We start from the raw sequence: 17,939 nt of genomic DNA, 5'->3' as shown, positions 1-17,939 counted from the left end.
GTTTTGGTCAAACCAAATCTGCATTTTTCCGTGAAAAATTTCAGCCAAAAAAATTCACTCAGCTCTCCCCGGGAGTTCTTAACCCACACAGTCTTCCCACTAGGGGCAGCTTTTGTAAATATCTGCTGACAGAGTACAAGCCCACCAAGAGAGATTTGTGCTGACTCAGGCGGATACAAGCACCACGAGGGAGTAACACCAAATCCAGAGCTCAGGCTGGTGGCCATCAATAAGGATGAAGCCAGTGGGAGTCTCTCATTACTAGGGCTGACCTTATTGTATATTTGCTCAAGTTTCAGATCCCTCTGGGTTAAAGTGTAAATCAGCATGGCTCGGGGGAGGGATAGCTCAGTGGTTTGAGCATTGGCCTGCTAAACACAGGGTTGTGAGTTCAATCCTTGAGGGGGCCACTTGGGGATCTGGGGCAAAATCAGTACTTGGTCCTGCTAGTGAAGGCAGGGGGCTGGACTCGATGACCTTTCAAGGTCCCTTCCAGTTCTAGGAGATGGATGGCTCCATTGATGGCAGTAACACCAGCCAAAGATCCAGATCTCTCTCGACCATCACGCTTTGTTTTGCCCACTAGGCCTGTGTGTTAGGAGTACAGCAATACTATCTATAAACCCCTATGACATTTCACAACGCATTTCAGGGGAAATCTTTCTCACCTGCCCTTATCAGAGTGGGTCAACGGGAACCCTGGAGCTTTGATTGTGATGGGTGCAGCTCAAAGGGCATTAGTAGGAAATGCTCTAGGCCCGAGGCCTTCCAGCAGAGCATGGTGAACACCTAAAAACATGCTCTGTGATTATCTGCGCTAACAAAAATTGAATTCGCTTCTGTGCTTGTGCCCCTGTTGCAATCACTTTCTGGCAATCTTCTAGCAAGCTACTTGGCTGTCAGAAACTTGCATGGAAATAGCAAATTTTTCAACTCACAAAACACACAGGTCATATTCACCCAAAGAGTCTTTCACATTGAGAATTGGAATCTAAAAGTTAGTGACATTCATCCAGCCAGGAAGCAGGAGTACCTTCATGAGAGCTACATGTGCCACACTGACAGACAGTGTGAATTTTGGGCATTGGATAGTTGGAAGGAGCGGCTTATGAACAATCTACTGACTAAGAATCATTGTGAATCAATTCAAGATTATCCCCCACTGCCCAAAGGTCATTCATGAACAGAAGCGTCTGGGTCCACTGAATAAATGATTTGTGCCGATTTACTACTTGCTGAGTTCTACCTCACAGCAACCCTGAGTCAGTTCCTCTCTCGGTTCAGGCCAAACCACTTCTTCAGAGCCAAACTGACTTGGGCAGCACCTTCCCACAGACGTGCCATGTGTCACATAGGAATACAATGAAAAAAACATCGTCTCTCAGACTGGATTCCAACAGACAGCACAAGTAACTGCTGGACTAATTCTGGGAGCCCTTTGTATTCTTAGAGTGAGTCACGCACTCCTCAGTGGCCACAGTCATACAGTGGGCTGACTTAGCAATACCTGTTGGACGAGGCGGGTGAGGCAATATCTTTTATTGGACCATCTTCTGTTGGTGAAAGAGACGAGCTTTTGAGATCCACAGAACTGTTCTTCAGGTCTGAGAAAGATCCTCAGAGTGTCAGAGCTAAATATAAGGTGGAACAGATAGTTCAGCATAAGGAGTTCACATGTTCTAAGAGACCATTCAAGGTGAAGGAGGCAGTTAACACCTCTGCAGTGGTGGGACAAAAGAGGGTTAGTGGGTTATAGATTGTTGTAATGAGCAATAATCCACTATCTTTATTGAGTCCTTGATTTTTAGTATCTAACAAAGTTATGAATTTAAGCTCCCTCAGGCTTGTCTTTTGAAGGTGTTGTGCAGATTTCCTTTGAGGATGAGGACTGAGAGGTCACATATGCAGCGATTGGTTTGTGAAAAGTGTTCGCCCGTGGGCGAGATGGTGTTTTTGTCTTTTAGACATTTCCTGTGTGAGTTCATTCAAGAGCGTAGTGATTGTCTCATTCCACCCATTTAGTTATTATTGGGGTATTTAGTGCACTGGATGAGGTTCACCACATGTTGTGATAGGCATGTGTAGAACCCATGGATCTTGAAAAATGTGTTGTGGGGGGTACTGATCGTTGTAGGAATGGAGATTTATCTGCAGGTTTTGCATCTGTTAGAGCAGGGACTGGTGCAGCTTTGAATTGGTGGGTTCTGGTCTGTGGGGAGTTTGCTTCTGAGGATGAAGTTGGCAAGGTTGAGGCATGGTTTGAAAGCCAGAAGAGAGGGTTTGGGAAAGATTTCTTTCAGGATGTGGTCAACAAAGAGTATGAATTGTAACTGCTTAATGATACCCTATAGGGGTTCCAGTGTGGGGTGGTAAGTGCAGGGCCAGTGCTACCATTAAGGCAAACTAGGCGGTTGCCTAGGGCACCAAGATTTGGGGGCGCCAAAAAGCGGTGCCTCCAAAAATTTTTTTACAGTATTCCTGGGCTGGGCTGCCGGCGGCGCGCTGACACGTGCGGCTCAGACTCCCTCTCCCAGTGCAGCAGCCGCTCCATGCAATTATTGTCATTGCCGGCGGAGGCGGCGTGCTCAGGGAGGGGGCGTAGCAGAGGTGAGCTGGGGTGGGGAGCCCTGCGGCAGCTCCCTCCCCCCCCGCGGCAGCTCCCCACCCCAGCTCATCTCTGCTACGCTCCCTCCCCGAGCGCGCTGTCGCCGCTCCACTTCTCCCGCCTCCCAGGCTTGCGGCACCAATCAGCTGTTTGGCGCTGCAAGCCTGGGAGGGGAGGAGAATTAGAGCGGGGGCGGCGTGCTCGGGGAGGAGGCGGAGCAGAGGTGAACTGGGGCGGGGAGCTGCCGCACGGCTCCCCGGGGGGGGGGGGGGGCACCTCAGGGCGGAGGGGGGGGTGGGGAGCTGCCGCAGGGCTGGGGGGGGGCGGGCAAGGTGGAAGTTTCGCCTATGGCGGGAAACTTCCTTGCACTGGCCCTGGGTAAGTGATAACAAGGGGTGTATAGTTGAAGGGTTTCTCTTTTTCCTGTAGTGAAGTTGGTAATCTTGGGCTATTTGGGTGGCCTGTTCCAACATAAATTGGTCCAATTACCTCACTTGCCTTGTCTCTAATATCCTGGCACCAACAATATACCGGTGGCAGGTATAGAGTATGCAACAGCCAGTGCACTGCTGAGGCCAGTATTACACATGGTTGAATGGAATGGCTAATAGGAAGCAGAGCAAGGTGCCTGACAAGATCTCAGCTGCATTCCACTTTGTATTGGCTTAGAGAGATTTTTGAGTCCCAAACCTTGGTGCAATGAGAAGATGTTGCCTTGTCTGACTAATTTACGTCTCTTCAAGGACCCGAAAGGACATTTTCCACATGCCTTAAACTTTGACTTGCCACTAAGCTCTGTATCATTCCAATGCCTGGTGTCTCTGGGTTCTGAGCGAGACTACATTAAATGGTGCCCCATCACCAGTACAGATGCAGAAGAGTTTGCCTCACATACCACTTGCTTCAAGTACCTCCCTAACTCAAAGCCTCGGACTTAATCTCATACTACCTCATAACTGGCAACTGAGAAAGAGCTCTCAGGAACAGTACAAAGGTGGCAACAGCCTGGCAGATCAGTGTTCCTGGGGAAAGGGAGAAGGCACTGATCCAGGCTCTCTGGGGTCACAGGAGCAGCCTTACCTTCTTCAGCTTGCCACTCTTGGTCCCCACGAACACCACGCTGTAGCCGTTGTAGACGTACGAAGCGACCGAGGTCATCCGGTCACGGCTGGCGGTGAAGAGGGTCACCCCCTCCACGGGTGTGGAGCCTCCCAGTGGTTGGTTAATGTCCAGCCCGCAAAAGTTGTCGTCTATCGGGACTGGCTGGAAAAGACAAGGCATTGGGCAAGGGTGAGCTCGAGGTGAAGGTGAAGTGCTCATCCAAGCACCCAGGCTCATGCAGAACTGAACGCACAGTTGTAACCATGGGGTGAGCGCACCGAACTTCCCCACACAGTAACTGGGTGTTCACAACAACCCCCTGCTCACGTACAGCTGGTTCATCTCCCTAGGAGCTAGGGTCACAGCCACTCTCCCCAGCATGACCCAATGAACATCTCTCCTTATTTTGGTAATCTAGGCCAAGCAGCTGTGTGGCTGGCATGGGTACAGGCCACGGTGGGTGCACCACACGCTAGCTGCCAGGAAAGCCTTCATGGACAGGACTGATGAGAATCCCCACCATGTCATTAACAGAAAACCATAGGGGAAAATGGTTTCATTAGCTCTCTTGATTCTCTCCCCTCTCAGATCCAAACCCTCTCCCCCCTATTCTGCCCTGGTGCATTCATGTCCCAAGCTGACGCGGTGTCTCTCTCCTCCACTGACTTTACCTCCCTCTAAATAGTCTTGGTCGGATTTCTGGAGGTCCTGATCGCCTGCAGCTCCCAGTCAAGAAACGGGAGCTGCCAGGTGCTTAGCATCTCTGAAAAAAAATCAGACCAGCTGCCTTTTCAAGGGCCTACGTCAGGGGAGGAAGATTGACTAGAGTCTTGCACTGAAGATCATTCAAAGCTTCTTCTGCATTAACCAGAGAGGTCACAGCACATCAGCACAAGCCATTTCTTCCTCCCCATCTCAAACCCCAAGAAGATCTGAGCGGGCAGTTTCCACAGCATGGCTGACCTAGGGAGCCAAGGACGAGGACAGAAAACTGACCCAGCCTCACTCACACGGCCATACAGGGAACATGTCCCTAATCCACCTCGCTGGCCCCAGGATGTGCTCCAGCAGCCTTGCTCACACTGCACTGGACTGTCAAATCCATTCATAAAAGGAATCTGTTGTTCTCTCCTCCCCCCATCCCACTTCCCGAAATGACCCAGTGTCACGCAGACAGGTCAGCAGAGAGTCACATGGCTGGGGCCAGCGATTGCCTTCCACTGGCAATGAGCCTGCAATGGGCCAGCCACAGGAAGTGCAGGTGTTTGCTCTCTACCTCTGCCCTCTGAGCATAGAAAGGAAGCTGCCATTTCCTCTCAGCTACTCATTTCTTTAGGGAAGCAGCCACCCCCCTCCTGTGCAAACAGCCTGACTTCATGACAGATTTAACACTCCGGATCTCCTCGTTACATTCCCCGAGTGAATAGGATGCTGGTGCAAGGTGCCAGCCAGACTGGCTGTTCTTAAGAGGAACAGTATTTATCAATGCCCCCCCATGGAATGGACCCTAGCAATGCAGAGTTTCCATACTCCTGGCCAACCCTGTCCCATCCTTTGAATGCCCCAATCTGATCTAAAGGGCTGTTTAGTACCTATGTTCTGCTTTCAATACAGCATGGTCTAGCACAATGTTTTCAACCTTTTTTCATTTGAGGACCCCTACAAAATTTTGAATGGAGATCTCTCCTTTGCAAAATCTTAGACATAATCTGTGGACGTCCAGGGGCCCGCGGACCAGAGGTTGAAAACCACTGTTCTACGGTAATGACAACGTTTCGTGGACCCCTTAGACATAGTTTTCAGATCCCCAGGTTGAAAACAACAGGTCTAGCAGATAGAGAACTGGACTGGGAGTCAAGAGCCCTAGCCTTTATTCCCAGCTCTGCCACTGACTTGCGGTGTCCCCTCACTCTGCCTCAGTTTCCCCTCTGTAAAATGGGGATAAGGATGCTTATAAAACACTCTGAGAGCAATGAAATGAAAGACTCTGTATTATTGCTAATTGATCACTTTGCTGAGCCTGCCCAAAATGGAATTAATGCTAATTAGTGCCGTTTGTGATGTGGACATCTACCAACTAGGATTGGGATTGCAATTCACCAACTCATCTCCCAGAGGAGCCACTGAATAGCTACCAAAGGCCTTTGAGTCACTATTGGCTGCATTAATTTCAACAGGCTAGATCTGAAAAGCTCAGTGTCTCGTGGCCATCCTCTGCACTCCAACATTCACCTGTTGCCCCAAAATTCCCTCTCTGTCCTCATTTAGCTCACATTTTTTCTTGGTACCAGAGAGTTGGAAGCCAAACTGAATATGTTATGGTGAAAGGAGTTTCCAGGGATTGAGATGGCTCAAAAGGAATCTGTATGGTATGTAAATCAAGATCTGAACTAGCAAAGTAACAGCACAGAGTGTGCAACTTCCATTTGCATTCATCTGGTTAGTTGTGTTTGCACTATACTCTCCTGCTGCAGGCTGGGAGAGAGAGAGGCTTTGGGTTAGTCTGATTTTGGAATCAGAATGGACAGCTGGAAATAGCAGAACGCTTCTAACAAGCTGCGATTTTTTAATCTGTCTACCTAGCTACTTCTGTGGCCCTTCGCACCCTAATCATCTCACAACATTAAGGATTTAATTCTCACAATCTGAAGTAAGGAGGATTATTATCCCTGTTTGGTATTTGGGGAAACCGAGGAACAGAAAGATCAAGTAACTTCCCTAAGCTGACTCAGGGCATCTGTGGCAGGGCCAGGAATTGAATCCAGGTTTCCCAAATTCCAGTCCAATGTCTCCACCCCAAGACCATTCTTCCCTACCAAAATGGTGTTAGGAGTGAGATCGATTTCTCCAGAGCAATAGTGGCAATGTACTACAACCATCCTTACTGCTTTGGTGCACTGGACATCCTTCCCCAGGAGCCAGTTGAGCTCCAAGTTGCCTTCCCCCTGGTAACAGGATTGCAGGCGCTCCTTGATCTGGCTGTTGATGGTGCGGATGGGGAAAACGCAAAGAGCCGAGTCATCAGGAGGCTGGTGATACTGCTTCTGCCCCTTGGAGAAGATGGCAAAAAGAATGTCATCCTGGGCTGTGATGTTGAGGGCATTGGCCAGCACGTCCCCTGGCTTGGAGAGATAAGCCGCTTGCAGGAGGCGGTACTCCACATCCCCCTTGATGCAGCCAAAGGGCAGCGAGACGTAGGAGTGAAACTTGGGGTCATTCTTACAGAGGCGGACGATGCGGGACGTGTAGAAAAGGTCATTGGCCGAGTTGATGGAGACTCCCTCGGGGGTCTCCGGTTGCACTGTCAGGAAGTAGACGAAATTGCTGCTGGCGAACCCGTAGATATAGAAGATGTCGAAGTGTGAGACCAGGGCCAGCGTGTCCGAGGGGATCTTGATGAGCGATGAGACAAAGTCGCTGTGGAGCTCGTAATCCAACATGGCTGATGACTCCGGGTCCCGCGGCAGCTTGCGGCTAGAGAGGGTGGGGAAGTAATCCTGCTTGCCATCCACTGCAGTGCCGATGAAGAGCTTGCCGTCCTCGCCGTCGGAGCGCACGATCACCCCATACATGGTGCCTGTCTTGTTGACGCTAGAGAGGTAGTGCTCCTTCTTGTGGGACGGCTCCACCAGGATAAAGAGGTCGTCCAGCCGCAGCAGCTTGCAGACGCCCTGGTAGAGGCTCCCGCAGGCCAGCAGCCGGTTCTCTGAGTAGTCAATGATCAACAGCTTGTTAACGTTGTTGGTGAGGGTGAGGATCTCACTGCAAGGCTGGACAATGAGGGGCGGGTAGCAGGACTTGTTGTCCTCCTCCGGGCCTGTCTTGTGAGCCACCAGGATGGTCAAGTTACCTGAGAGCTTGTAAACCCGGTTGATGGCTCCAATGTAGACTGCCCCGGTGCCCTGATGGACGGTCAGGTGGTTGAAAGTCCAGTCGCGGTTCTCTGAGTGGAAGGTGTTGAACAGGGCAGTACTGGCTGCGTTCCGGGAAAGTGAGACCAAAAAGAGAAAAACCACAGCTGCTGACCAGCCATCGGAGTCCAGCATCCGAGGCCAGTTCTTCCTCTGATCCATCCTGGGGCAGGGGAGAAGAGAAAGGGGAGGGTGAACTTCCAAGCTCCCTGTATGTGTCCCTTGCCCTGGCGAGGTTCTTCACATGGTTCTGGAGAGGGGAAAAAAATACACACAAAGCAAAGGATTAAATCCAGAGAGTGCCCTGTAGACACAATTCAAGAGAGACTTTTTAGTTATACAGTCCTTGAAATAAAGCAAGGACATCTCTAAGCCCAGCCAGCATTAAGCAGGGCTCCTAACTTATTGGAAAACCGGTCAGGCTCCATGTTTTGCCACTCGATTTTGCCGCTGTGCATTAATTTGTTACGTGGTTTAACTGTTTATAATGGGCACGGTGCCTGCGTTCACGGAGTGCAGGAGGAGATAATCAACCTCAGCCCTGGGACAAAGATTCCACAGTTCATGCACCCAACTATCAATCTAAATCTTGGCTGAAGGCACTTTTCCTACCGGGTATATGACTGTAGGCGAGGGGTAAGTAAGAAGTGTTTTTTGCCTATAAATCCTGTCTAATTGTAATTAATGATGAAGGTTAAAGTTTCATGCAGACAAGTACAACTTGCATTTATACAACAACGCTTTCCGTGCTTATAATGGTGCCTCCTCTCTGCCTCTCACCACTGCAGAGGTCTATGTACACGGCTGCCTTTGAGCCTGAAGGATCCCAAAGCAGCCTTTCCAAAGATTACTTCACCCACCACTAAAACGCAGCCACCTGCTTCTGGGCTGGAGGGGTATGGTAGCTGGGTGAATAAATATTGACATAGGAGATTTGCACAAACTCCCTACACTTGTGAAATTAATCCTGGGATCTTTAAAGCCTATGCAGAGGAGACAGGACTTTGGGGTGCAAGGTCTTGTCCAAAACATCCACTAGATAGTAAACTGCTTGTGTACTCTGGGTGGAGGTCATAAATACAGAATCCCATGGAACGACAAAGGTCTTCTTTCATCTAAATGGACACGTAGCTGAAGGCCTGCCTCCAATCAAAGAGCTCTGGCCAAAATCTGTTTGGGTGAGACATGAAAGAAAGCAAGGGACCTTACATGGAAGATGTCTATTTGGAGAAAGCAGTTGATAGTCCCTAAAATTTCCCTTCCCGTTATCAATACCATTAAATGGTGTTGCAGTCATCAGCTCAGTGCAAAAAATCCCCATGGCCTCAGGGAAAAGAGCTGGCTGGAAAGAGTATTCACATGGGAGTGGGATCAAGGGAAGAGGCAGGTGACAGGAGAGCCCTTCATTTCCAGGGCACTTTCTGGGAAGCAGCAACAAAACGTGGAGGCTTCCACGTTTGATTTTCTGTTTCTTTATAAAATGCAGGTGGCAAGAGATGATGCAAGAATCATTCCCATTCCCAATGCAGTTACTCTACCTTACTACCTTACTCTACCTTACTCTACCTTGTGATTCATGGGCAAAATCCAGGCGACAAGCCAGAGGAGCCAGGTCACAGCAAGATCCCATGTATTTGGATGGCCACCTGCAGCTATCCAAGAACCTGGTCCTGCAGAGCTACTAGCCCTGCATGTAGAACATCAGACTTTGAGTTGCTGAGGTTACTTGAAAGTCCACAAAAGCACCCATGCTCCAAGATCAGCCCTGCCCTAAAGCATGTACTTGAGAAACTCCAGTCTGAACAGGACCTGTGATCAACGGGACCTGTGAAACCAAGTCAGTGAGGCAGAGGAAGCAGAGTCTGGGAAGGAGGTGACACTTTGCAAGGTGGTATCTGTCCACCTACCCTGAAGCTGCCTCATCACCGCAGTATTCAGGCAGAGGCATTGGTGTTTCGCCCTGCCCCCCTGGCTGAGGGGTAAACTGTAGGAGGAGGAGTGGGAGGAAGAGAGATAGACTCCAGAGGGATGGGGAAAGGTGAACTCTAGACTCCATCCTGGGGCAACTAGATGGGGAAGTTCTAAAGCAGAAAGGAACTACAGAGAGGACACTATGATCTCCATCGTCCCTCCAAAACCAGCCAACCAAAGCTGTTAGGAAGTGAGAGCTCCCCAAACCACCTGTATCTGAGCAAGGAAAGAGCAGGGAGAACCCTTCCTTGCATCAGTGGGATTGGTCACCGTCTGCACAGAGGAAGGAGCACATGCCTCTTTGCCAAAGCTAGCTACCGCTGCTGGGATAGGCAGGGGCCATGAGCACAGAACCTGGGCTGGCACAAGCAAATATCCACTTGCTGCTAAAAGGGGCATGACAATTTAGGATCTCAGCCAGTCTCCTCCCCCATCACGCCTGCTTTCTAGAGATGGCATGAGCTGCCTCTTCTCATCCTTCTGAATTTGGCCCACTCCCCTTCCTTCCACCCTGAGTGTCACTCAAAATGGGAAACTGAAAAAAAAAATCTGCCTTTCTCCAGCCCATTTGTGCACCTCTTGTTTAAGTTTCACAACCCATTGTGAAGAAAACTTTTGCAATCCCCATTTTACCAGCAGGGAACCTAAAGCACAGAAAAGTTAAGGAACTTGACCAAGGCCACACAGTCGGACTGTGGCAGAGCCAGGAACAGAACCTAGCAATCCTGGCTCCCAGCCCCTCTCTGTACCTAGATGATCATACTAGATGAGAGCCTGGAATTCTCCCAGCAGCAAAGTGCTTAGCGGCACTGAGTTTTCTCCTCCTTCTCCCCTTGAACTCCCCTAGGGCTGAGACTCAACCTGATTGAGGTCAGTCTCGGCTCTTTAGTGTCAGCAGGGCAGTGCCTGATTCGCTGTGACAGACAGGAGCTGAGAGGAACCATGCAACTCCCCCCCACACACACCGACTTTCCTCCCTTTGTCTCCTTTTGATCTGAATGCTGGTCATCAGCTGCTCAGCACCTGCCTGAAAAAGCACAGGTTGGCAGAGAGTGTTCAGGACTTCCACTTATCCTCTGCTTTCAAAAGCTCTCCTTGGCCGTGGACAAGGGAAAGAGGTTTCTACTCTGCAGCTACTGCTGTCATTCGAGTAGCTGTGAGAAGGGAGCAGTGGTGGGGTTGCTGCTGCTGGAACAGGGTGTGTTTTGGCTGCATGAATAACTGAAGAGTGAATCAACAGTAGCATGCCACATGGCATGCCCTAGTGACACTCTAGCCTCACCAGATTCAGGATGTGGACTGGATTCAGATGCTTCTCTGAAGTTTATCTTAATTTTCCAAACCACTTGAGTCTGCTAAGCAGGGCAGTTCATGCAAGGCTTCCAGGATTCTTGGTCATACCCAAAGTACTATGGCAACAGCCTGTCTTGGCACCTCAGCACTTCTGGCTCATTAGTTTTAATTAATGGTATTATGATAGAGCCTAGAAACTCTAGTCAAGGCTCTATACCCAACCGGTGAAGGCACTGGACAGACGTAAGAAAGGGTACGTTTGACTGCAACCGGAAGTGCACTTACAGCTTGTGTAGATGTACCCGAGTTAGCATGGGTATCAACTGCAGCGAAGCCCAGCCTGTCCAAAACTCCACCGAGACCCTAGGACTGGTTCTTCGACAGCTAGCCTGTGCCAAAGTCCATGGTGCTGTCGCTTCACTGCTACTGATGCTGGAGCTAGCCAGAGCAAAGCTAACGTGGTGCTGTCCACATGTGCAGCAGACAGAGCCACCGACAACTCTGCCCAGAGAGTTTACAGTTTGAGTGTCCGACAGGAAGCAACAGACAAATGGGGGTGCGGATTGGGAGACTGATGCAGCAGTAGAGTGAGTACAGCTGTACAGAAAAGCAGAAGCCCTCCAACCAGTACCAGACAGGAGTGATCCCAGCAGAGGTAGGTTCTAAGGAGGGACTGAGAAGGGGATAAGGTGTCAGACGCTAACCGCTAGGGCATTACAGCACGAAGGGGCAACTCGAGAGCCCTCGCTCCTTCCCTTTGTGCAGTGGTGCGGCTGCAGTGAGATGATGGGGGTAACATTGCCCAAAATAACTAGAAGTCCCATTTTCAAGAGGCAAGGGGTATGTCTGCCTTTTGAGCTGGGCGGGGCGGGTTGAGTCCCAGCTCCCGGAGACATACCCATGCTAGCTCTGATCAAGCTAGTGTGCTAAACACAGAGCATAGCTGTGGTAGCAAGAGAAGAGGCTAGCTGCCCCAAATATGTGCCTTGGGCCTAGGATGGGTACATCTACGGGGCAGCTAGCCCCTCCCACTGATCATCCTGCCAGGGCTACATTCTATTTTTAGCACTTCAGCTTGATCAAAGCTAGTGCAAGTATGTCTCCTTGAACTGGGAATCACTCCCTCCCCGCCACCCCCCAGCTCCTAGTGTAGATATGCCCAGAGGCGCTTGGGAACCTCAGGGTATGTCTACCTGCAAAAACAAAAAACCCACCCCCCTGTGGCAGTGAATCTCAGAGCCAGGGTCAAAGGAGCCGGGCTTGCAGGGCTGTTGCTACAGGGCTAAAAATAGTAGTGTAGACGTCGCTCCAGTTCTGAAACCCAGCAAGGGCGGGAGGGGTGTCCTCAGACCCTGGGCTCACGCCCGACCAGGAACATCTACACTGCTATTTTTAGCACTATAGCGTGAGCCTGAGTCAGTTGACTCCCGGTCAGACTCGCTGCCGAAGGAGGTTTGTTTTTGCAGCGTAGACGTACCCTGAGTGTCACAGACAGTGAGTGAGGAGGGCTCCGAAGTGCCCATCTGTCACCCCAGCAGAAGGAATGGAGGCTGGCGGTACAGACCATGTGCGCTTGCCTCCCAAAAAGGGAGAGATGCTGCAGCCTAATCTCCCCTCGCCCTCATTTAGGCTGTTGAAGGGCAGCCCTAACTCCTCATCCGTCTCCCACTCCTTCAGCAGCAGCCGACTTCTGAGGAGAACAAATGCAACCTTGAGCTGCAGAGATCATGCCACACCTCATCAACACTCCCTCCCTCCAGACACTTGACAACAAGACCATTTCAAAGCTGATGGGGTCTAGTTTGGGCCTGGGGGACAACAGTGGGGTGGGGCTGGAGCCATTCTGACATCCCTTCCCCCACTTCCCTAACACATACACTCAGTCAGCTGTCAAGCGGAATTAGGAACCGTAAGGCTGGGATTTCCTTAGGAAACAGGCGGCTTGCCTTGGGAAAGCGCTGTCTGCGTGATGCAGGCTTACATCGGAGAGCGTTTCATCCACCCTTCCGGGACCGCACAGAGAAGCAGAGGGATTTTTTTTTTTTTAAAAAAGCCTTTCTACTCCCCCCTCCCCCCGCACGCTTACATTATTTTCTCTGCTCTATCCTGACCATTCACCCCCTTCCTCAGCCACGTGAGCCCAAGGGTGGGACACAGACCCTTAAAAATGAGACCAGATGAGTCCTTATACTTCTATAGTGCCTTTTGTGCCTAAGGGTCTCAAAAGTTCTACACACGCCACACCCCCTAGCTCTATTATTCATGCCGAGTTAGCTGATAGAGGCTCCACTGCAAGTCCCTCCTGCAAAGAGCTTGTAATCGAAAAAGGAAGCATCGTTTCTATTTTACAGATGGTGATGTGAGGCACAAAGAGGGAGCTTTTCAAAAGCACCAACTTCCACTGACTTGGACTTGCATCTAACTGCCTTTTGCAAATCTTCCCCAGAGAGATTACGTGGCTTGTCCACGGTCACACAGGGAGTCTGGGGCAGGCAGGAATTGAAGCCAGATCTCCTGAGTCCTAGAATATCAGGGTTGGAAGGGACCTCAGGAAGTCATCTAGTCCAATCCCCAGACAGATTTTTACCCCAGTTCCCTAAGTGGCCCCCTCAAGGATTGAACTCACAACCCTGGGTTTAGCAGGCCAATGCTCAAACCACTAAACTATCCCGCCCCCCCAAATTTTTTAAACTGGAAGAGACCCTGAAAGGTCATTGAGTCCAGCCCTCTGCCTTCACTAGCAGGACCAAGTAGTAATTTTGCCCCAGATCCCTAGGAGGCCCCATCAAGGATTGAACTCACAACCCTGAGTTTAACAGGCCAATGCTCAAACTACTGAGCTATCCCTCCCCCATGCCTTAGTCACAAGGCTACCCTTCTACCTGGGAACAGAAGAAAACAGGACTGACATATAGGATGGGAGGAGGAGGGAAATTCTGGCCAATGATACCAGGGGAAAAAAGTCTCCTTTCATGAAAAGAACCATATGTTCTTCAAATAATCATACAGAATATAGTTTTTAAGCTCTTCTCCAAAAGGCAAATACTTCTCCGATGATGGTGGGACAAAGGCATAGATTAGCTACTGGATTTTTCATCAGCGTCACCTAGCCATGCTCAGAGCAAGTCTAGCTGGCATGGTGCTTAAACTCTGGCTGCTAAGGCTTACAGCAGCTGTCCTGCTGGTGGTGGCATTGGTAGAGCTGAACAACTGGAAATTTTAACCCCAAAAATTCTAGTGCAGACAAGGCTGTGCAGCAAACTGCATGGAAATCAACGTAGCGTCCGTGGAAGGATGAAGAGCCGAATCAGCTGCGCTGGGATCCGATTGCACCTGTTGTGCCAGGGAGTCTAAGTATTTCAAACCTGATGTTTTAAGCCACCTCTCGGGCTAAAAGGCACCAGCAGAACGGGCCAAATGCACAATGCAGGATTTAGTGCTTTAAGACAGTCATAATCTTCCACAAAAGCCTCAGTGTCATCACCCCATATTTCTGATGCAAATTGTTTCACAACAGCAACAGACAGGAACACCATGTTTGTGGTGGCTGGAGGTCATTTGGGGTGTAAAAGAAGAGGTGTCTGAGAGCTGTAACCCTTCAGGTATTGTCCAGATCCACCAGGGAGTAAACAACCGATCCAGATGGCAGGAGAGGAAGGTCTATTGCGTAGGGCACTGCACTGCACTGGGACTCAGGAGACCTGTGTTCACATCCCAGCTCTGCCAAAGACTCCCTGGGTGTCCCTGGGCAAATCACTTATTCTGTGCCTCAGTTCCCAATCGGCAAACCAGAGGTGATGCTTCCCCACTGCACAGGATTGTTATGAGGATAACATCTGGTAATAATTATGAGGTGCTCTCAGATCCTATGGGAATGAGGGCCACATAAGGACTTAGAAGGCAGATTTCAAGAGGAAGATCTAACTGTATTAGCAAATAATCCACCAGGAGATATCTTGGGAGGGAATCACATCCATACTTGACCGCTGGGAGAACCGGCTCCCCATTATTCCTTTACACATTGTCTTGGTGCTGGTCCCTTTCCCAAAACAAACAGCCTGTGGGATCCAGCAAAATGACTCTTTGAAACAAGCACTGTAATTCAGTTGCAAGCGTCAGTGCACATAACCCAGGTACTAACTGGCAATGAAGTGATGCCGGAAGTGAAGTGCCAACCAGTGCTAATGGTTAAGGACTGTGACACAGCAGTGTTGGATGGGTCTGCCTCGGCAAGCAAGGTCTACATTCCAAAGTAGGTTTCACCCTCTTTTTGAATATCCCTGTTAATTTACCAGGCTAAGATTCTGGCTGTACCATCCATTGTCTAACCACCTCCCATTCAGCAGTGCAGGCTTGAGTCATTTGGAGCAGTCCAGGACTTACTGCGGGATAGAGCAGAGAGCGCTCACAGGGAAGAAAAGACAGAAACAGGGGTGCACTGAGATCCAGCACACAGGCACATCACCAAGGTAGCAAGAGGGAGCCCTAGGGCACTAGGAGCAAAGCCTAAAATGCACTTTGCAATGCTTGGGAATAACTCTTCTAAGGGCTCCAGCACAGAATGTTTTGCATTTCACCAAGGCCTTTATTCGGTCTTTGCAAAGTTGTATAGTGTCCTTCTCCCATTTTACAGAGGGAGAAAACAAAGGTAGAGAGAATAACTTGCCCAGAGTTGCACAAATCAATGATAGAAAGGGGGATAAAATCCTGGTGTCCTACCTCTTTGGTTTGCTCCTTTACGCACTAGACCAGTGCTGCCTCCAAACCAGAGCTGGGATTTGGAAAGATGAAACATTTTCAAGTTGTCTAAATGGCGTATGTGAAGGTCTAATTGGCTAATTCAAAGCACATCTTAGGAGATTTAATACTGCCCATTACCATAGCAATCTAAATGGCTAAGAATGGAACAGCAGCTCAGTTTGGAGAAATGGCCCAAAGTGCATAATTCTCCATCCCTTACAAATCGGAGGACAGGACGATTGCAGCAACCAATCTTATCACACTATCCCAGTGCAAGACGTACTCGTCTCCAGCTTAGCATTTCAGGCTTTGGTTTATTGAATCACCCTCAGGAGAAAGAGTCCATTTTGCAGCCTGTGGTAAAATTGCCTGTTCCATTAGTAAGCAGTGTTAAGTCTTTGCTACTCTGGGTGTTTGGCATCAGTGTCAGACTACAACAAATGCAGTTAAAACAGTGCAGTTCCCCTAGTATAGACACGCTGTATTGGTGTGAATTGTAACTTGCACTAAGGCAGCATAGGGGTGAGGTGTAGTCATGTAAACCACCGTTTATACCAATGCCAGGCGTCTACACCAGGGCTTTGCACTAGTACAGTTACACTGATGCAAGAGAAACCATCATTACAAGGCCTTAGAAACCACGGACTGAATTCCTCTGTCTCTCGTATGTGGTCTCCCCCACTTCAGAGTAAGAGAGCTTGCACTACTATTGCCTGTGCTATGAATAAAGACAGGACTTTACTCTCCAGAGCTCCCCAATTCAGCACCTCTCACTTGCAGGCAAATGAAGATTTGATTGACTCTGATATGGTTTTCAGTATTTAAATTGCTAACGCTCCCAAAAATGTACCACTCACAAGCGAGTGTCACTGAACGGACACTTGCTTGCTAACCTTGGGAAGAGAGACAGGTGTTTTTGAAAGGTAAATAAGCCACTCAATCCCCGAACAGCCATCTCTAATCGCATTGTTAGCGATAAGACAGGGCAGAGGTAGCTGAACTAGAAGCCTGTAATTGCCCTAAGTGATACTTCCCTGAAATGCCCACTTCATATTTGTGGTCTCTTAATTTTTACCTCTGGTTGTGGCAATCTGAGGTCTCTCTCCAAGTGAAGCTGTGGCTCCAGATATTGTAAGGAAGGCTGTGGCAGAAGAGGAGTCACTCTGCATTGAACTTGAATGAGAGAGTGGAAACAGAGCAGTCAGCCGCCAGAGTTGCCAGCTAACCTTTCAGATCAGCCTCACTCGCACATTTCCTCTCATTAATTTTCCAAGCAAATGTTTTTTTAAAACTCTCCCTTTTCTGGCTTGGGAACATTTCAAAAGGGCAGAATCAAGTGGCTCCCGAGTCTCTGCTCTGAGGAAGGCTCTCCACGCTGCTAACTGCTCTTCAGGCATACAAGAGTTGCCGATAACCTGCAGTAAACACTGATGACCTGATCGCAAGCGCCACGCTTTCGGGGCAGCTTTCTTCTTGGATAAGATGACAGCACAGCCTGAAAAGAGACACCGAGCGGCCTGCACGTGAAATTAGCAACAGCGTTGCAGGCTAGGAATGTCCTGCCTTGTTGTTTTAGGCGGAAGGAAATACCAGGAAACTGGACGCAGGGGAGGAACAAAGGAAAACATTTACACAGATTCCGGATGTGCAGGTACAAGGATCCCACTGAGCAACAGCCAGGGCAGGCTGCGGAATAACTCCAGTTTGCTCAGTTTAATGTCTAAGAAAGAACCGCCCCCCGTCCCCTATGTACCAAGTGAACCACTGAATTGTGGCATCTCAGAACCCAATACCTCCTAGCCAGAACCGAGTTATTAGCTGGGACAGTGCATGTCAGAAGGGAACTCTGGTCATTGCTGTATAGAGAAGATTTCTCGTAAATGATGATCTCAAAGGCCAAATTAGATTTCCCCTCCCCCCCCCCACACTAAACACAGCTCAATCAAAAAACACTTCTCTCTACCCCATACCAAGGCAAAGGGGTTTTCCATGGCAGAGAACACAAACTGATGGAAATTTAGAAAGCAAAGAAAGAATTTCACTGGATTGGAACGGGCCATGAGAAATTCTTGCTTAAGGGAACTCCGTTACCTCCTTCCCCCTTACTAGCCACGGGTGCTCTTGTGAACATCACTCTCTCAGAAGGAGCAGAGGAGGATAAACATTTATCTAGGGAACAAATGAGTACTAAATCAATATTGTTCAAGTAACCAAGGAACCAGGGCTGCGATTGTCCAAGGAGGGAGTTTGGCAGCTAAATTCCATTGACGTGCAATGGGAGTTGTGTGCCTAAGTCCCCGAGGCCTTGTCTACACTAG

At 49.5% G+C, this 17,939-nt stretch overlaps 1 protein-coding gene across 7 annotated transcripts in view; it reads right to left on the bottom strand.

Moving 5' to 3' along the window:
* PLXNA2 (plexin A2) overlaps positions 1–17,939 on the bottom strand; it is a 328,426-nt gene that overhangs the window by 279,092 nt on the left and 31,395 nt on the right. For 5 of the 7 annotated variants that reach the window (XR_006174188.2, XR_006174189.2, XM_042848961.2 and 2 more), the window contains exons 2-3: positions 6,592–7,867; positions 3,686–3,868 (exon numbers count right to left, since the gene is read on the bottom strand). Coding sequence is in view for 5 of the 7 variants with exons in the window: in XM_042848961.2 (XP_042704895.2) it covers positions 3,686–3,868; positions 6,592–7,779 (1,371 nt within the window). In the remaining 2 variants the exon portion in view is untranslated. Of the gene's footprint in view, positions 1–3,685; positions 3,869–6,591; positions 7,868–16,696; positions 16,810–17,939 lie in introns of those variants that run through there. The other 2 variants (XM_042848962.2, XM_065591481.1) reach the window with 2 other exon arrangements.

This window comes from Chrysemys picta, chromosome 4, assembly GCF_011386835.1.
Source record: "Chrysemys picta bellii isolate R12L10 chromosome 4, ASM1138683v2, whole genome shotgun sequence".
NCBI lineage: Eukaryota > Metazoa > Chordata > Testudines > Emydidae > Chrysemys > Chrysemys picta.
The sequence above is the reverse complement of the archived record's forward strand: the minus strand, read 5'-3'. Positions and strand labels throughout refer to the sequence as shown.